This window comes from Embiotoca jacksoni, unplaced genomic scaffold (assembly GCF_022577435.1).
Source record: "Embiotoca jacksoni isolate LCO1_2020_lvr unplaced genomic scaffold, fEmbJac1.0.p SCAF_11, whole genome shotgun sequence".
In the NCBI taxonomy this organism is placed as follows: Eukaryota; Metazoa; Chordata; class Actinopteri; family Embiotocidae; genus Embiotoca; species Embiotoca jacksoni.
Genome location: NW_027185241.1, coordinates 13,404,122 through 13,424,740, shown reverse-complemented (window position 1 = coordinate 13,424,740; position 20,619 = coordinate 13,404,122). Strand labels below are relative to the sequence as shown.

The window sequence follows — 20,619 nt, the reverse complement described above, 5'->3', positions numbered from 1 at the left end:
CACTTTATCACCTTCGCAGTCTCAAAAGTGCTTTTTTTAGTTTGCCTCCCATTCTGCCATTCACACATCAATGGCTGCAAAGCTGCCATGCAAGGTGCTCGCCTTGAGGTCCAGTGTTTTGCCACGGGACATTTCGGCATGTGGACAGGAGGAACGAGGGATCAAATTGCCAACCTTATGATGAGAGGACCAACCCGCTCTACCATCCGAGCCACAGCTTCCCCATTTGGCAGGGCTCCCTTAATGTTTAGTTTAAACGACACACTTTGTCTCTGCTCTTTCATAGATTCCTTTGTAGATACTTGCTTTTGTTTCTTGCATTTACATTCACTGTCAATCTTCTCATCAAAGGTGTGGGATTTCGCATATTTTTATGGTAAAGAATCTGGACAGGCCGAGAGAAAGAAACGTCATGTTTGATTTTTGGAAGAATGCATGAAACTGTCTTCTTCAAGGTTGACATTTCCATGCATTATAATTATTGTTGACTAGCATGCGTGTACAGAATTAGCGGTGGAGGACTAGTGTTCAGACAAAATGCTATGCCACACTTTGCTGTTTTGGTCACAGCATCAAGTCTATCGTTGCTTGTAAAACACCCCCTCCCTGTTTTCCTCGTTCTCCTGCTGTTTGTCTTGTTTTTCTGCCTCCTAGATAACCTGCTGGTGGTTTCCTTTGCACATAGCTGTTGCACAAAGAATAAGACTAACATTGTCCACGGTTTCCTCAGTCGCCCTTTTGTTCTTTTCTGTCTCCTTTAGATAACGAGATCGGCAGGAATCATCGCTGCATTGCCTTTAGAAGGACTGCACTAAGGCTCTGGAGACAGAGAGAATCAAAATGAAACAGGACACACAAAAAAAACAGAGGTGGCATGGACAACACTGAGGGGAGAATGCTTCCACTGTGCACAGGCACCAAATAAAAGACAAAATGAAGAAAAAAAAAATCAATTATCTTTCTTACCTGGTTGAACCAAGAAAGAGACCGAAGAAAAAACAAATGATGGTTTGCTGAACGAGAGGACAATGAAATCAATCACAGTCTGCAACTTTGAGTTTATCATTTTTCACCTTGAGACTGGACTTTGCCTCCAAAGGAAAAAGAGAAGACATAGACTGAAATCTAAACTCAACCAACAAGCTGTACAGAAAAAAAAAAAGAACATTTGAATGTGCAGGTAGATTTTCAGACTTTTTTTTATAAAAAAAAAATTAAAAAAGGAAGCAAAGTCTAGAAAAAAAACAGGCTGTCTTCCTTTGATATTAAGCTACATTATTTTCATTATTTTTATTATTTGAGTAGTTTTCTAGAATATCAATGTTTTCGTAAATCTTTATTGCCTTAATTTTCTCAAACTTTGGGAAAAAAGTTCCCATAGTGTTGAATTATTCAAAAAAAAAAAAAAAAAAAGACTGAGTGGTTGAATGAGTTGAGAGGTTTCTGAGAACCTCAGAGATGAAATCTACAAAGCTATCTGTACAGGATAAAAAAAAAAAAGGTTGTATTTGTATGAAGATGATTTTAAATTATGTGTTGCAGTGCAGCTGATGTTGGTTGGTTAGAAAAAAAAACCAATTTAACGTGGCTTGTCGGAAGGGTCAATCCACTGCTTCCTGGAAAATGCAGTTTGGTTTAATCATGTGGTAAAAGTTCTGTTTCTCCACCACATTTGTATTTTCATGTTGTTTTGGATTTTAATTGCAGTCTTTTTTTTTTTTTTTTTTTTTTTTAAGATCTTTGCTTTGCCTGCTTTGCTTGTCTCACCGCAACAAGAAGAAGAAAAAAAAAAGGAACATTTCTGACTTGGACAAAAAGCAGAAAAACACGCTAGGATTTTTAAATGTGCAAAAAGCAATAGTTTTAGTAAAACGGTTGACAGTTTCTCGAGTCTTTCTTAACTGTTGAACAAACGCAGCCTACAGGTGGCATATTTTATACCAAAGATGAAGAAACTAGGTAGTGAAGAGATCTTCCTTATGTTGCTTTTTCTTGATTAGTTCTTTCACCTTTGAAACAAAAAAAAAAATGTTTTTCTTGCTTTTCATGCCTTTGTTGTGTAAGATGATTTTATCGGTGTATGAGAACACGCAGTAGGTCTTTAACACAATTGCCTCAACCAGATGAGATGTTTCGTTTGTCATGTAATCAAACGTGATTATGATCTAAAGTGGCACTGTAACATCTTCCGAGAGATAAAAAAAAAAAAAAAAAAAAAAAACTGACATCAGTGTGTCACTTTTTTAATCTTACAACCCCCTGCATCCTCCTCGGGCTGCACTGACCGACCTTACATCCTAAACGCCGACACTGAGAATTCATGATGACTGCTTACCAAAAGGCAAACACATTTAATTACTACACTCTGAACACAGTCTCAGTCCAACAAACTGTTTTATGTCGTTGTCTTGCCAAACACAAGCCACTAAATATGTTAGAGGAAAAGGGCATTTCTGTTGATCAAAATCATTTCAGCTTATGTGTATTCTCCTAAAATGACAAGGAGATTTTTTTTATGCTGCCTTTTTTTTTTTAAGAATTAATTATGATGTGTGAGCTGCTAAACACTTTTCAGTATGGGGGATCGAGGTTGTCTTGTGTTGGGTGTCTGAGGAAGAGGTGCACCTCCAGAATGACAGTAATTGACCTTTTAAAGAATAAATAAATAGGAATTTGCATTATTTTGTGCTGAATACTAATGCATCAGCTGAGAGCAAAAATCCCAAAAGAAATTTAACTGGCTGTCACTGGTTCTGAGGTCACACCCTCGAAGACCCGCCCACCAATGAGAGGAAGCTAAAGGAGATGCCGGAACAGATGGACATAGAAAAAACATGGTTCAACCAAAATCAAGCAGATACAAACCTCTAGTGGAAAATAAATTATTGAAAGGAGAGAAAGAGAGAGAGAGAAAGAGAGAGAAAGAGAGAAAGGAAGAGCGAGAGAAAGAGAGAGAGAGAGAGAGAGAGAGAGAGAGAGAGAGAGAGAAAGGAAGAGCGAGAGAGTAGAGAAAGCGAGAACAAAAGTAATATTTATGAGATCTTTTTTTGTACAGGTGTGTAAAAGAAGATGCAACAGAAATAACTTTGATGATGCTATTTTTTTATTTGCTTGGTCACATGCCTCCCATGTCTTTCAAATTGTGATTTTGAGAGTGTCTGTAGAACCAGTGGTTATTGCTGTAGTTTAAAAATGTGTCTTTTTGTTTGTTGTTTTGTTTTTGTTCTCTTTTTAGACAAAACTTTCAATAAAAAAATATTTCAAACAGTACTCGTCGTATATATTCTGCAGGTACAATGCATTGCCAGTAGAGGGTGCTGTTGTATTCTGTATGAGTGGAGAGTTAATATGGAAAGAGCTGCATGTGTTTATGTGCACTTGTGTACAATCTTTCAAGTCACCAGGGAGTTTAAAGTTGGCCAGTTGCCACATATACAACAGAAGTTTTTAGATTTACACAAACATGGTTGTACCTTAGTAAAATACACTTGAGGAAGGAGCCACTTGCGATTTTTGTGTTTAGTATCAAATTAAATAGCATGCTGAGTTTGGGAAACCCATGAATAAGGGAGGTTATGAAGCAACAGCCACAAAAGATGCCATTAGTAGATACATGTATTTAAATGCTGAATAGAGAGATACTGTAACTGTTATCGAAGCAGGAACAAAGCAGTCAGTCCATCAAATTAGAATCATGCATAATTTTATTCAGTGCAGTGACAACAATATTACTGAATGCTAGTCAAAGTATGATGTATAGAGAACGTAAGAACACAGTTTTTATTCATGCTGTTGGTCAAAAATAATGTTGGAAATCCCCCTGGAACAACTCACTCTCTTGTGAAAGTATACTGGAATGTTTCCCTCCTAATTCCTTCAACTTTTTTTTAAAATAATGGAATTATATCTAACTTTACAAGGACAATAAAAGAGACAAAACTGACAAAATGAAGTCAATACACAAAAAAAGACATTGAATGACACAATGAGACATATTTCTTATAATACAAAGAATACAGTGTATATATGACTCTGAAAACTGGTTATGTGAGTAGTGTCAGTGTCGACTAGCCAGGTTGTGCAAACATCGGTATCGGCAATCGGCCAAAGCAGTTCAAAAGTATCGGTATGTCGAATATCAGCAAAAATCCAGTATTGTTCATGCATAACACTACTCTGTTCAGAATGAAAACCTTCCCAGTAATAGAAAAACACAAGTATACAGTATAAGTATGATGTATCTACCTGAAAGAAACAATACTTGCAACTGATGCATCACTAAATAATTTTCAGTGCTCACTTGGTTACTGGCACCATAGTTTATCTTTTTGTAAGTAGACTGTGGAAAACTTTATGACTTCACGTTAGTTTGTAAGACCATGGTAAAACAATGGCACATTGTACATTCAATGTGTTCTTTATTGGGGAGGTTTTCATTCAATAAATGTAGAGTATTGTTGTGCACATAGTTCATACACAATATAAAACACTACCTTAAAGCTGTGGCAAAATGCTACCATGTTTGTAGTAAAGTAAAGTAAATGCATTCAGTGCAATGACATGAATAACACAGAAAAACACAATCAGGGAGTGAGTAAATAGTAGCTCCTGCCTAGGGGTCCATGTGAGGACTCGTGTGAATGCACATATACAGTAGAATCTGTAGCAAGAATGTGCAGCAAGACCAAGCACATGGACATTTTGTGGGTGCTCTTCCGTCATTTGTGTGCCATTCAGATGACCACTGTCACCTTCTTGTTGACTACAATCACCCAATGCAAGAAAAAAAAAATCATTCCATACATCTTTGTAAGCTTCCCTGAGGTACAAAATGACTGTTTTTAATACTTTTTAGAACTGCATTTTAGCGTCTAACATCTGAAAGGAACTCAAAGACTCATTTGAGGCCCTTAAGTGTTTGAAATTGATAGCAGTTAATGGCTGAAGTTGAAAAAAAAAAAAAATTCATTAGTAACTTTCAATAGAAATGTCTTGGTGCATGCGATTGTAGCACTCTCCAGCCACTCCAGTCCCAGCTGCCTCCAAGGCTTTCAGTGGCAGATGATTCCCTTTGTAACTTAGACTCTCAAAAGCAGGTGCGAATGAGGACAATAAAAACTAAAACAACAGTTACAATGGTTAGTGCTGAAAATAGAAAGATAAGGCCGGCAAAGACGAGGTTTGACATGGGGGGGATTCTTTTCACTTCAGACGGGATCATATCGGACATACTCAGCATGTAGCCCAAACTCCAGCCTATGCTGGTGTCCTTTACCTGAAGAGAAGAAAAAAGGAGAACATTTACAAGATGTACAAAGATTATTTATCAGTAGCTCATGCTGTCGGTACACCACTACACCCATTTGCGTGTCTACAGTCGTTGAAACTATCAAACAGTCCTGTCATGAAGTTACACAATTGCATCTCTAGGGCCAAGATGAGTCATAACAACATCCTTCTAAAAAAAAAAACATGTCTGTTTTGTTACTCCCTCTGTAAGGACCTACCAACCGCCAGACTGCCAGACACCCTGAAAGCTCTAAATGGCACACAAATTATCTTGTTGGAAATAAGGAACGTTGCCAGCTGCTGAGGAACAGTCTTGTCTTGTCTTGCTTCTAAAAGTGTTGTAATGTGCGACTTTTTAAGAACTATCTTTCTTTATGACTCGTGTGTGATACACTGAGTGTGACAGACGAGGAATCCCCTTCAGTTGAGGGACCTCCATTGTGAAAAGATACACTGAATGCCTTTCATTCTGGCTGTAACCTTTTGAATGCAGATAATTAGTATGTCAGCCATCCATTTTTGGTGACAGTGGGTGGTGGCCTCATTCACACTTATTTATGATATTGGCTATTAAATGCCTGTGTGTGGGAGTAGATGTAACTGATCAGCCACACTGATTAAACTACTATATATGTCATATTCTCCCTCAAATACACATTATTTTGTTGCAAAGCACGGGCTTCACAGTTGTTTAAAAGAACATTAAGCTGTGGTGGTATTTTCTTCAAGACAATTAAAATGAACATGTTGTTGTTCAACCAACCTCTTTTTCGAAATTAATGTTTTTCCAGGTGTCTTCGTCAAACTTGTATCCATCTGCCAGCAAAGTGAAGACATAGTGAGCTGCATAACAGTAAGTCCTGAGGAATTTGTCATTGATCCATGTCTTTTGTTCTTTCAGCTGAAAGAAAAAGAAACAAAGATCAGAGTTTAGCCTGTCATTAGGAAGAACAACGGCACAAAGGAATTAAACTGAATGCTATTAACAAAATATCAGCGTTGCAAGGCCGCACGAGACAAGGCATTGTTTGAGCAAGACTGACTCCAGTTTACAATTAAGATTCGATAATGTACAACTTCGTCTATCCAGGACTCATATCACTATACCAATGCAGTTTGTACACACCAACACAAGGGTTTATTTTTCACCAAGTACCACTACAAAAGTGGATCAAAAAGTGCAAAGACTGCTCCTGTTGTGCGTGAACAGTGCGCAGAAACTTGACGTTCACAGAGCAGGAGGAAGCTATAACCGTCCTCAGTGAGCGTTACGAATTTTGCCGCTTGATTAACATCAGTTCCTGAGTTACACACATGTTTGTGAGTGCTGATCCGTGCGCATGGCAGTTTCTTCATATAATTAAAACTCGAGCAGAGAGCTCGGCTCACATCTTTCATCAAATTTTGGGGAAACTGAAAGAAGTGGCAGAAAATCAAATCTGATGAGTAGGAGTTTTGGAGATTTACAATCGTCTTTGTGTAAGAAAGTTGGAGTTGGAGAGTGCCTTTGCTCCACAGTTCAACCTGTCTCCACCGAATGTTTTCCCTCAGACGCCTCAAAACGTCACAGTACATCTCTGTATTGACAGTCTGACTCTGGGGGACAAAGTCATTGTGCACAACCCCGCAAATATCATAGAAACCCCACCTGGTTGAGCTCATAACCTGTTGAGCCTCTTTTGGTTTTGGACTGTGACGTTCTGGCTCTCTTTACATGTGAATGTCACTCAAAACACCTTGCCGAGCTCATTGCCATAGGCTTTTCAGAAGCCTTTCAGGGGTCTCCATTGACACAATATTTATTGTGCACTTCTGTTCATGGTCATGGAGAAATTGACGTGCACACAAAAACATGTGTATCTCGGGTGCTGATTTTGATTAAGCAATAAAACTTGGAATACTTACACACAAAGATTATAGCTTCCTCATGCTCAGTGCACATCAAGGTGCTGCGCGTGAAGAAGACCAGAACTTCTTGATTCACGCTCGTAAATTGTTGTTAGATAGAAGCTCTCAGTATGTTGGTTTTTTTTATGTGTGAAAGAAACGGCACAAAACCACGTTTAGTTTTTAGCAAAATGAGCAAAGTCAGATAATTTACAATGCATCTTCTGCCAAATTAGATAAGTGGGGGATGATGCATTCAAATGTTACACTCATTTCCTATTAATGCAGAATAGCAATGTTTGATTTAACATGCCACGCACCTGCCTGTCAAAATTGACACACTACACAAGTAACTGTACTAACATGTCAGTGTGCTAATGGAACTGCGTGCATTGAGATGTCTAATTGTACAGTCACGCAGGACTTTCACCAAGGAGACCAGGGCTGTACTCTGCATAAAGCAACATGGATTTCTGTGGAGAAATCTTTTCCAAACCCTGACCAAGTAGTTTGGTGCCCAACTCTAACCATGTGGTTTTGTTATCTAAACCTAATCACATGGTTTACACCTAGGTGAGACAATAACATGACACTGACATAGTATGTTATAGTGGACTGACAGGTGTAAAACACGCTTTGGTGTGATAGCGGTTTGTACTATAGCTGAATATCAGTTTAAAAAACTTACCAATGTCCAATTTGTGTGGCAGAAATTCCTAACTGAGGCGTTGAATTGATACAAATCCGATGTGCCATTGATCAGCAGAGCCCTTGCAATGTAAAAGAATCCAGCATATGCCTGGCAGGGACAGTAGAAAGAGACAGTACGTAACTTTGCATCTTCCTCTGGTTGCTTGCATGTGTTATATTTGCACTGCGAGTTACCATAAAATCTCCAGTGACTGGTGGCTGCTCGACCGCGTTGAAGGAGCACTGTGAGGACGAACAATTCTTGAAATCAAATATGGACTTCACTATTCTCTCACAGCTATCTGAATCGCCGGTTCCAGCCAAGTAGAAGGATTGACCTGGGTCGTAGTTTATGGGTTTTGTTGTGCACTCCGTGTCATAAATGGATGAGGCCTTCAAGGTAAGATTATAACCTTCAGGGTAGCAGGGGTTTATGATGTTGGTTGGGTCAGATGATTCCTGAAACATTAAAAGGTGGAAAAAATGTCACGAAAAGGAATAGATGATGAGAAGGAAACAAAAAGTCTAAATTAAAAAAATTTTAAAAAAATTTTAAAAAGTAAGCAACAGAAGAGAGACATGGGAAGATGAGATAAGAGGGAAGAGTTTGGACAGTATTCCCACACTTGTGCATTTACAGACCCATCATATTTTAATATAAACTTTCACTTGAACTTTTCATACCAGGACTCTACAGCAAATGTATATTCTGACAGCGAAGCATACTTCCTCTCAATAATTACTTTTAGCTTGAAAAATGATGCTGAGATACTGGAAATAATGCATTTCTCGCAAACTAGCTTGACGACTTTCATGGTTCGATCAATATTATTAATGACATAATGCATCCTTGACTGGTCTAATATTGCCCCTTTAGCAGCAGCAGCCTTCACCAATCAATTCTTAATTGGGCATGAATGGAGTTCGGTTTGCACATACATGCAAAAAGGCAGACATTCCCACTTCTGTGCATACTTAAATGGGAACACAGAAACACATAGCAAGCTGTGACATGTTCTTCTGTACACACATGCAAAGGAAACAAAAAGAAAACTTGTGTACCTGGATTACTTTGTCCAGAACCTTCTTCTCAGCCTCATTTTTGCCATAGCAGAGGAAACTGTGTGTGTAGACATTGTAAGAGTAACCATACAGTTTGACGTGCAAGTAGTCAGGCCCCTTGAGGTCATCCTGGACTGCAAAGGCAATCTGCGTTGATGCTCCGCCGAGGTCCATTGAACCTACAGTCTTCGCTCCGTCTGGGCGTACGTAGGCGTTCCACAGGTTTTTCTGCAAATATAATAGAAAAGGGTAATAAATAATGATAAAACATATAGTGGTCTTTTTTTTTTTTTTTTTTTTTTTTTTTTTTTTTTTTTTCAAGCAGATGTTTTAAATCGACAAGTACACTTTGACAGGTGAGATAGTGTCTTACCTCCAGGAAGTTTTCCATTAGGTAGTTGACAGTGACCCACCCATACAGCCCTTCTTCCTGGCCGCTAATTATAGAGGCATTTTGGAAGAGGAACGGCAGTGAACTCAAGTATTCTCTGAGACTTGCCAAGACTTCATTGGACTTGTCTACATCTTCCTCACTTATAGCAAAGCAGAAAAAAAAAAAAGAAAAAAGAACAGGATTATAATTGTGCTGCAAACAGAAAGTCAGAAGTGGAATCACTATTTTCTACAGCAATATATTCAATTGCTTTGTTTTAAAGAGTTAGGTTAAAAAGATTGATATGACTCAGGTCTGTGCAGTAAGTATGAAGCAAGAGCCAGCCAGAAGACCTCCCTCTGTCCAAAGGTAGAAAAGATTAGCTAAATGGAAACCGCAAAGCTGACCACTTAGTTTGTTTAATCCACACACAAAATAAAAAGCAGTACCTCCAGATATCAGCACTGCACTGCAACGTGCGCATGCGTCAGCATTCAAGTGCCAGCGCTCACTTCATCGGCGGGACTGCGGAGCTGCTGGTAAGACTGCTGGTAAGACTGCTGTTTGACATGTTGCTGTGTATCATATCATGGATTCAAACGTCATCTTATTCAGTGGTTAGATTCAGCGTACTTCTGTGTTACACGTGGATTTACGTTTGCAAATTTCTTCAGGCCCTGTTATTTAATAATTAGCGGTGCTGATGCCAGAGTTGAACATGTAAGGTCGGTGAGCTACTTAACCGTAATAATTTGAAAATGTTGTAGAGGGAAAAAAAAAAAAAGAAAAGCGTGTCATGATATTTAACATGAGCGCAGTTTCAATGTGTTGCTTTCACTGCTAAACTTACTGCCAGGCTCCAAATATAAGCTGGCTATTCGGCTATCCTGTTGACTACAGCCTGCCTTAAAGATGCTGGAAAGCAAATTCCAAGATTTGTTTCTCAGTACATTATATACGTGTGAAATGAGTTGCTGAAAGCATGTGCAAAGTTTGAAAACTTTGTCGCACTGAAATGTGGAGTTAGACCGTCAAACAGTTTCTAACCCGTCTTCAGCTCAGGTTTTTTTTAGGCGGGGCTAAAACCTAACCTATCTACGTCACAACAACCTATCTACGTCAGATCACAGCCGGTTTATATAACCTTCTGCATGGCTCCTCCTCTCACACGGTGAAACGCTATAAAAGCCTGGAGCTCATTTGCATAAGATGTCTTCCCACTGGACTTCAGTTCTACTCCTGTTAGTCAGATTGTTGTTGTACATCAGCTGGCTGCTACAGGACGTCTCCCTCCAACCGTAAGTTCATCTTTCCTGGAAGTAAGAACCTCCAAAGCAGCGCTGCATCGCTGTTTAAATGTCCTACTGATGAAGGAAAAAGAGGTGGATTGGTTTCGTGAAGAGTCTCGCTAAAGGAGACTTTAGGATTAACACCAACAGCCGCCTCTGCAGGGACCATTTCACGGTGGATAGTTTCAACTTGGACCGGAGACGGACGGAGTTCACGGACGCATCGCTTCTCCTTTTACTCGGTGTAGAATAACTTTATTTTGGTGAAATGGGAGCTAACGTGCTAAGTAGCTTCTATTGAGCTCGTAGCAGAGTTCAGAGGAAAATGCTCTGATAACCGCGGATTGTTTTATGCGTCTCCATCTAGCTCCGATAAGGAACTATAATATATGTAACTCTGTATTTTACATGTCGGGGTGATGGTAAACATGGACCAGAGGAGATCTAGTCCTCACATTAATGAGGGTTGTTGTTTTTGTACTCCGGTGTAACGTTACAATCAGCGACCCTCTCAGTTACATGTACCGGTACCGGTCCGGATAAACGAGCCCGACTACATGTGGAGGAGGCTGCAGAGAGCAGGTGGAGGAGGAGGAGGAGGAGGAGGAGGTGGAGGAAGAGGAGGACTTGTACATGAGTGTTGTGTTTACATACAGTCGTCCCATATAAAGACTGCACAAAAAGAACTCTTGTTATTATGCTTATATATTTTCCAGGTTCTCAAACTACAGTACCCACAAGGAGCGGTAGGTAGTACACCTATTGGGTTTCTCATCTAAATTGACATGACATCAGTGTGCCAACATCAATAATAACACCAATCATTAATTTGTACCTGTAGAATAACAACATTATTCCTTAATGCAGGTTAATATATTCTAATTGCTCTGTTTTGTCTGACCAGTAGTCAAAAATCCCCAAATCTTGAGTTGACTTTCAAACCAGGAAACTAGCAATAATTCACAATTGTGAAGCTGGCCCTTATTTTTTGCATTTTACTGAAAAGGAACTTAATCAATTCCTCGGAAATCAAAAATAGTTGCCATTATTCTTTGGTCAATCAACAAATTTACTGATCACATTATCATTTTAGCTCACCAATATATTTTACATGGTAAGAGAATACGGCAAAGCTTTCTTACCGTAGCAGTCTCATTCCAGCTGTAGATCCCAGAAAGAGAGGTGTGCTTTTGTGTTTTTCAGCAGGAATCATTTGGATGACTTTGTCCATGCAGTTTTTGAATCCTTCCCATGCTTCAGCATCTTTTTGTGGGTCCACTTTCATTGCCGAGATAGGAATACCTGCAGGCACAAAGCCAAGCTAAATTCATATTCTTCAGTACAGTGCTAATATTTTTTAAAGCGCTCATTAAGCTTGAGCTTTTTCTCTTCTCTGCATCACGTAATTCAGGTCACTACTCCTAGTTTTTAATTTTAGAGTCTTTAAAAAAAAAAAATGTCACTTAATTCTAGAAAACATTGAGAGAGTAACTCACCAGCAACTTTACAGTTCATTATCTCAGTCACCACTCCGGTTTCATTCTGCTTCTCCCCTGGCCATTCATACAGGTACACATTGGATCGAGATGAACCGGAGTCTATCACGATGCCATACTAAAAGAAAGAAGACGCGGGGGGGGGGGGGGGGGGGGGGGGGGGGGGGGAAATCATGTTACAACCAAAAAATGTTTTATTTGATCTATCTGTTTGCACTTTGACTGCTTACATATCTAAATGCCCTGAATCATGCTAACCTGACAAAAGCTGGTGTAAAGATGGTGTTTAACTGCAACACCCACCATCTTCCCATCAGACCACACATAGTTTCACAGGACCAACATCTGTTAACAAGCCGAGAGAGGAAAAGTCTCCCTGATCCCGATATCTGGATAATACCTGCCATGTGTTTGTACTTTCTTGTTGTGAACAAGCTCTACCAAATGATAAGTGGCTAAATGTTTATGTGCACCTCCGTGGGCCTTTGTGTACATGCATGTATGTGTTCACCTCTAAGCTGTACTCTTTAGTGCTCCAGGTGTCCTGGATCACAGCAACAGCAATGAGGGCAGCGATGCTGGCCAACAGGAGAAGCAGCACTCCTGCTATGCGGCACTTGTAGCCCATTTCCTGTTTGGAAACAATTTCCTGTTTTCAAGAAAAAGGGGTTTTAAACAACAATAAATATGGTTGTTTCTCTCTCTAAAAGCTTCTTAGCTCCCAGAGTGACGACATCTGGGGAGGTTTGAAAAGTAATTATGAACAAATGTTGATATACTGAGCAATATCTCTAGGTTTAATAGACACAAAGAGGAGGAAAAAAGTGAATCACAATTTGGTGCTGGGGATGCTCTTGCAGTTAAAATGATAACCTTATGTCATCGATAATGATTTGTAATGAGTTACTTCAATTAAAAAGATTACTTTTGATCCAGTAAAGAAAATTATTTTTTGCAGTAACATTAATGGTAATTTGTTCTAAAGGAGAAAACGTGCTTCTCTCAGCTTAAGTTTCTTTGAAGAAAGTGAAGTGAGGATTTGAGGTGTGATTAAAGAATCTTGGGAGGTGTCAGTTACTTCCACCGTGACTGGTCGACAGCTTTTGACGGCTTGCCAGACAGCAAGAAGAAAAGCTTGGCACTTCTATAACAGTCAACGAGCGTCTTTGCTGCGCTTCAATGGAATCCCTGCATGTTTAGGCAATTATTGGTGTATTATTTGTCCTTCCAATACATGGCACAACGCTAACTGGCAGAACTTGCTCACATATCATGGAAGGATCAGTGAACGGGTATAGAGCTAAATTACAACATCCAACATACATTTGCTGCCACATTCCAGTATAGCACAAACCCCAATGGATGTTCTGTGTTACTCTTTCCTCCATGTGTGTGTGTGTGTGTGTGTGTGTGTGTGTGTGTGTGTGTGTGTGTGTGTGTGTGTGTGTGTGTGTGTGTGTGTGTGTGTGTGTGTGTGTGTGGAGTTACCGGCCCTGTAAAGTATTCACATCTGAGAAAGAACTTCTCAGTCAAATTTGAATGTTGTTCATAAACATTGCATGCCTGAAACAGCTTTGATTTTTTTTTTTTTTTTTTTATTTGATTTTATACACTTTATTAATCCCCGAGGGGAAATTTCATCACTACAGCAGGGGGGCTCTCAGGGGAGAGCTGCTGCAGCAGGCTGCCACTTGCGCGGCGCCAGGTAACCTGTTGTTTGAGTTGTGTATAATCAGTGTCCGAAAACAGTTCCATTCCAGATCCACAATACAGTCTTTCATAAGGAAAAAGTACACATGTGTATGGGAAAAACATTTTTTTTCCTCATATGTGAAACTTTTCCTGTTTCTGCAGCCTCTCGCATTAATTTCTAATGAAGTCATTCAGAAGCACAATATGGCTGCAATTACAGGTCACGAGCGAACTTTGACACTGTGTAACATGAAACTCAGCTCTTTGTCAGTGAAGGCACGCGCACGCACGCACACACACACACACACACACACACACACACACTCACACTCACACTCACTCACTCAGTTCACTATTTCCGTGGGGATTTTTATCAACATGATGCATTCCCTAACCCTTACCCTGAGTCTTGACCCTCAAAAAGCAGACTCTTCCACTAGGGAGCTCAATTTTTGTCCCAATGGCTTAGTGTGCATTCAGGTTAAACAATGAGTGGCTATGCAAATCAAATATCTGACTCGTCTTGTATCGGCAGGCTGTAACAACACACACAGTGACAATATTTGCTATTCTTTTAAATTACAGTAATTAAAGCTTACCACAGCAAAGTCTGTGAAAACAAGCAGCACAATGCTGTTGGAAAAGTTGTGATTACAACATTTGCTCCTGTTGAGGAATGAAATGTTCTTTTTCATTCATATGAAGACAAAATATCTAACAACACATTGTAACGCAAACTCTTTGATCTCTGTTATTACTCGTTGGCTGGCTTGTCCATAATATCAGTGTTGTCCTTGTGAGCAAGGTCAGTGGCTTTAAGCGTAATAATTATTTTCACTATGCTTCACTATCTTCTGACTTCTGTGACCAAATCAGAGAGACTGTTAGCTTTGGAAATATTTTTGAGCTATGATATGTGTATATGGAGAAAATGATTTCAGTTTAAGTGTCTTTTTTTTGCTATTTTTTTTGCCATTGCTATAGCTAAAGCTTACAAAGTAGTAATCACATAACAACTCTCAGGGACTGTAATTAGGTTTGTGGATAATGTGTGACTAAAGCAAAAGCCTTGAATGTAAGTCTTTTTAATTTTTTCAGTAATTTCTCTTTAATATGTTTTGACATCCATTTTCTTAGTTAGTTATTTGGGTTTTTTCAGTAAACTTGACATTAAAAATCAATTGCTTTGCACTGCAAATTGGCAGGCAGTAAACTGACAAACTGGAGATTCAACAAAAGCAAGTGAACAAAGTATTTTTATTTGCATGGTAAATTATTTAATGTAACTTTGAACACTGTTCTTTTAAGTGCATGAGCCTTCTTACAGTCTTCTTGTTTGTAACACATAAACCTGCTGCATAACACATTTACTACACTTCAAATGACTTACTTTTTACATCAATAGTTTTACTGATGTAAAAGTAAAATTAAAGCAGCAATACTTTTACATGAATATGAACATTATTTTGCCTCTGAATGAAAATACCTGACTCAGGATGTGGAGCTCGTATTGGGCAGTTTTGAATTCACAACGCACTGTGTACTGGTGAGCATTTATTTGGATTTACTTGTCCAAAACCACAGACGAATAACAATATGCTCTGTTTTCTGTTAGCCGACTCCCCCACCCCACATTATTCTACATTTTGTGCACCAGTTAAACAAAACACTCTACAACAACAACAAAAACTCTTTTGTTTCAATGAAATTGTGGGTCAGACAGTACAATCAACAAGTGTTTAAGTTTAAATATTGACATCACCCGTATGTACCTTTGCAGCCAGCCAAGTACACCTGGGAGTTCAAATTCCTACAAACAGTATTTTCACACGTTATCGCCTGCACATGCAGGGACTGGTCCTCATGAATTTTAGGTGTGGAGGGAAGAAAATGTGTCAGAACAACAACACATGAATACACTCCAGCAGATCGGACTGAATTAAACAATACTGTAACACAATGAAACAAACCATCTTGTGTTAATTAAGCATATGAGCTTAAGTTTGTTGTTTTTTGTGGTTATCCGGTAAATACTCCTTGTTTTGGCAGGCAAAATAAAAATGCATATGAGACAGGATGCGTGTGTGTGTTTCTTACCTTGAAGACCTTGTTTTCAGATCCGTGTTGGGAGTGGGAGTGAGATGACTCTGAAGAAGGGATGAAGAAACAGGGCAGGAAACAGGGGAACAGCAAAGGGAGGGAGGGAGGGAGCAGAGATACAGAGAGAGAGCAAGGGAGTGTGTTGTGAATGGGAGAGATCTAAAGAGTGACTGGCCCACAGGAAAATGAGTGGTGTACCCTAACACAACTGATAGGGTGAGAGGGAGGAGCCGTGAACACAAACTTTCACCACTCCCAACTAACCAGTGCAACAGAGTAGCCAGCCTTTGGACACAGTGGATTGTGCAGAGCTGCTTTTTGTTCACCGCCTGTGTTTAATGAGTCCAGATACAAGTAATGGTATGACTGAAACAATGTGAGAAGAGAGGGGGGGTGGGGTTGGCAACTTAATTGATGTAATCAATAAGCTAAAGTGCAGAGTGGCTGACTGGCTGCTGCCTGGGTTATCACAAAGTCAGCTCTTACTCCACAGGCCTGATTTGGAGGAAAATGGAGACTAAGAAATGCAAATCACCAAGTCATGTATCAACATTCAAGGATGTGTTGATACCTGCAAGCTCCTGTTTTCATGTAAAGTTCTCACAGTGAACCATGTGAATCATTTGTGTGAAAATCATGAGTCACCCACGCATCTGACAAAGCTGTTGTACATTTGTTTGTTTTGCTTTCAGGGCAGACAGTAAATGCTGAACACACACTTTTATTGAGTGTTTTTGAATGTGTATGGAGATGTGTTTAGATTTTGGTGCACTTTATGCAAACATGAGCACTGCTTGTGTTTATGTATCCATCAGGCTGTGTGATATCACTTGACGAGTTGAGAGTCGTCAGAATGCAGTGGCCTCCAAAATCCAGATCAACGATCAAAACATCAGTTCAGGGAACAAAGCAATAAAAACTTGGAACTATTTGTATGGGCAGGAATTTTTGTCAGTAGAAACTGAATTTGAATCATTTCATCACGGTGCCGCGCCCCCAAATATATAGATTAAAATTCAGTTTTTACTGACACATATTTCTGCCCATATATTTTCTCTCACCTATTTATTTTTTAATACTCAGCCACTATTAATCTACTATTCTTATTCGCCGGCTTGTCTTTATGCTTTAAGTTCAAATTCAACAATTAGTTCTCGGCAAAAACTGTCAGAGACACTTACAACGAAGATCACCGATTTTATATATTAAAGTAAATTTACATGACGGGTGCAACTCAGCCTCTGAAAACAGATCTAAAAAGTTTTTTGACTTGAAGAGTTGAAGTGGATGCAAATTGAGTTTACAGTAAAAAGCAAGTACTTATTTACCATGCAGGAAGGGTCGAATCAAAAGGGTGCAGCATTCTCATTCTCCTTCTCTTCTCTTCTCTTCTCTTCTCTTTTCTTTTCTTTTCTTTTCTTTTCTTTTCTTTTCTTTTCTTTTCTTTTCTTTTCTTTTCTTTTCTTTTCTTTTCTTCTCTTCTCTTCTCTTCTCTTCTCTTCTCTTCTCTTCTCTTCTCTTCTCTTCTCTTCTCTTCTCTTCTCTTCTCTTCTTATTGGCCACAATCCTTTGTATTGACAACCAGTGTATTTCCTAACATATCGGGTTGGGTGGTCTTCAGGTCTGTGGACTTGTCTACGAGCAAGGGAATTCCATATATGATTCAGCAAGCAATGACTGTACATCAAGTATTTTTAGCTGCCTAACGTGAGACCTGACACCTATTATGAACCGGATAGACTCCCTGAAAATTACATTTGCACAACAAGAGAAAAAAGCCTCCTGGATACACATTACAGACCTTTCCCACATTGGTCTTCCTGAAGTTCTTCTTCTAAAGTATCACATCCTGAGGTGTGTCCATTCGGGTGCTGCTGCTTGGACATAATGTATATGCTCTGCAGCTTCAAGTAAAAATGCTGCAACACTAATGCAGGATAGATGTAATGTGTCACAGATCTACAGAAACTTGAGAGCACGATTGCAGTCTGCCAATATGGTCTCCAATTGATACCATACTGGCAGTCAAGCAATACTACTGTCGGCCTATCTATACATACAAGCAACTACATTATATTCATATATAGAATTAAGTTCAACCTGAGTTGCCCTAACTGTGTATATACAAAAATGCATTTCATCTGAAGGTACTGGAAAAAAAAAAAAAATCTTCAATGACATGTAAGTCTTGCAGCTGCTCATTTATTTTCTCACCAATAGATTTCTAAAAAAAAAAATCTATAATTTTACATTATTTTTATGATTTCTTTTAACAAACCATATTTTTCTGCAAGCACTAAACGCCCTGATGGATTTCTACCACAGGCCATGGAGGAAATGTCCCGGCCATGTTGTGTCCAAATCAATCACAAGAAAGATGCACTTTGAATCCACAGAAAGACCTCTGGCTTCACTATTTTAATATGTCAATGTGAACAACTCTGCTACCATCTCTCTCTCAATTGATTTCCTGCTGTTTCATGTTCGCTCTCCTTCTTTTATTTTTGACTCTTCAGTTTTAAACCTTGGTAGTCTACATGTCTTTTCTCATTTAAAGAGTCTCACTCAAAAAAATAATACATTAAATGTAATTTAACTTGTTTGATGTATCCCATAGTCAGAATTATTTTATATCATATAAAATGTATTGATTGCAGCTATACAACTGGAATTTGCTATTCAATATCTTGAGGCTACTATGAAACCTGTTTTGTTTAGGTTTTTTTTTTTCTATATTTCAGTTTCTCTTTATTGCTAAGACATAAAACGGGGATCCACTTGATCTTCATCACCATGATAGCACAACAGAAGTTAGCTCTCGCAACTATGTTAACACATTTAAATTGGTGTCACACATTTTATACCTTCTATCAAAACAGTTTCACACAGATCTCTTTGTGTTAAACAAAAGGAAAACATCCATCCACAGCTGATAAAAATTACTATGCATAATTATGAATCCCTCATGCACTTATGTGAAATTCCTCTGCACAGCTCTTTAGTCAGAAATCAGTTCTTTTCCATTTATACAAAGATGCCATGTCTGTTGCTATTTGCAAGCATGGATCAAAGAAACCAAAGGCCCTTAAGGGGAGTATGAAGCCTTGGCAGAGGTCAGGAGCAGAAAAAGGAGTTTGCATGTTTGGCAGAGAAACAAATAGAGCTCAGAAAAAAAAATCCAGTGCGATGTTGATGAGAACCTGTTGCCTAATTATCAGGACGGATTTGACCAGATGTGAAGTTCTGAGTATTTAAAGTTTCATTTGGGTGCTTTTATTTTATTGTCATATACAATATTTAGCATTTCTGAGTTAGAGGGGGAAAAAAGAATACCATGGAAAAATCTGATGCAATGAAATAAAAATAAAAATTTCTGAGTATATCTGACTTTGGGTGAAATCCTTCATTGATGCTTTGGTAAAGAAGGAACACTGTACAAATGCTTTACCATAACGAATGTGCAAATTTGTCTTGTTTACAGGTTTTATATAAGTCTTACATGTCAACAACAGTTCATGGGCGCGGAACGACCTGCACACAAGATTTTCTATTTTTTAACAGCTCTTTCTCAGGGCATCTGAAAGTGTGAATCAACAAACGGCACAGCCATATAGCACAAATTAAGGTTGGTCAAATTGATAGCTGTGGTTTGTTGTCCATTGTATAATGATTAAAATTACATACAATGTATTATTTGACCACAAGTTGCACTGTTTGATGGAGATAATGTCTTAAGCTTGTTTTTTAATTTTTTTATGTGTGAAGGCATTTTGCATTTATAATATAAATACAAGTACAATATATTTAGACTAGTGACAACTGTTTTGTTAACTTCTGAGTGGACAAATGTGTTCTGCAAATGAGAAAAAACTGTAACGCACATGCAGATCACAGTTTGGAAGCCTAACGATGACTATTCTGTCTGATCACACACTATCTCGGTTTTGTAGCTATTAATACATTATCTGGAAATTAGACAAATGCAGTACACACATATATATATATGTATATACAACACATACACTAGAATGATGAAATAATTGAATAATGAAAGCATTCTGGCTGTGCCAAATTGACAGAAAATTATCCGTGAAGCCTCTAATGTGTGGGTTTCTAATGTATGGGCTGCTGCACTTTAAACCCAACCCTATCCATTTCACTTTATGCTCAATAACATCACATCACCCAAGCTCCTCCCTACATCAAGTATAACTCTACAGGGCTTGCTCTCTGTGGTATAGCCACTGTGGAAAACAGTATTTAGGGTAAGCTTCTACATCATGTAACATGCTCTCCTCCACCACTGATTTTACTGATAGACCTCTTCAAGCAAGATGTAACACAACTCCATATATCTTGGATGTTAAAACTGTGAAACACTCACCACCCTGCAATTTAATTATCACAAAGGAAACTCTCATTCTAATAGAATTATAAGTATTACTGTTAACAGCAATCACTGCCAGTTCAACATGAGACATGAAATGCTGCGCTTTGTAACGTGATCTCTGAGGTCTCAAGTGTTGTTGTGAATTCAGATTCAATTATGGCCTGATGGCTATGAGATTGTTCTGTTTTTCCATCCAATGCCCCCCCCCCAAAAAAAGTGCTTCACCATGGTCATCTGCTTGTTGCAGATGTATTTTGCTTTTTGATGCTATTCAAATGCTTTTCAGAGCTTTTTACTGAACAAAATATGACTGCTTTGGCCAGGAATGACACTGCAAAATAATACCATGAA

At 38.8% G+C, this 20,619-nt stretch overlaps 2 protein-coding genes across 4 annotated transcripts in view; one reads left to right on the top strand and one right to left on the bottom strand.

Moving 5' to 3' along the window:
* Positions 1 to 3,270, top strand: part of LOC138194470 (RNA-binding motif, single-stranded-interacting protein 3-like) — a 119,109-nt gene extending 115,839 nt beyond the window's left edge. For both annotated transcript variants that reach the window (XM_069143232.1, XM_069143233.1), the window contains one exon: positions 762 to 3,270. In XM_069143232.1, the coding sequence (XP_068999333.1) occupies positions 762 to 765 (4 nt within the window). In that variant the 3' untranslated portion in view covers positions 766 to 3,270. The remainder of the gene's footprint in view (positions 1 to 761) is intronic.
* On the bottom strand, positions 2,490 to 15,960 carry entpd3 (ectonucleoside triphosphate diphosphohydrolase 3). 2 transcript variants are annotated; one of them, XM_069143230.1, is made up of 10 exons: positions 15,551 to 15,960; positions 12,598 to 12,735; positions 12,087 to 12,204; positions 11,733 to 11,892; positions 9,302 to 9,461; positions 8,929 to 9,156; positions 8,062 to 8,325; positions 7,865 to 7,975; positions 6,053 to 6,190; positions 2,490 to 5,275 (listed from the first exon to the last, which is right to left on the bottom strand). In XM_069143230.1, exons 2-10 carry the CDS (start codon positions 12,712 to 12,714, stop codon positions 5,087 to 5,089), a joined length of 1,485 nt encoding a protein of 494 aa, XP_068999331.1. In that variant the 5' UTR covers positions 12,715 to 12,735; positions 15,551 to 15,960; the 3' UTR covers positions 2,490 to 5,086. The 2 variants fall into 2 exon arrangements, with proteins under 2 accessions (XP_068999331.1, XP_068999332.1); XM_069143231.1 differs by having other exon boundaries at positions 15,876 to 15,901.
* Positions 15,961 to 20,619: the final 4,659 nt, after the last annotated feature.

Coding starts and splice junctions, on each gene's coding strand:
- entpd3 (XM_069143230.1), bottom strand. CDS start 12,714: ATGGGCTACAAGTGCCGCATAGCAGGAGTGCTGCTTCTCCTGTTGGCC. Junction 8,326..8,928: donor TTCTGGACAAAGTAATCCAG/GTACACAAGTTT, acceptor TTAATGTTTCAG/GAATCATCTGACCCAACCAA. Junction 5,276..6,052: donor ACATTAATTTCGAAAAAGAG/GTTGGTTGAACA, acceptor TCTTCTCTTCAG/GTAAAGGACACCAGCATAGG.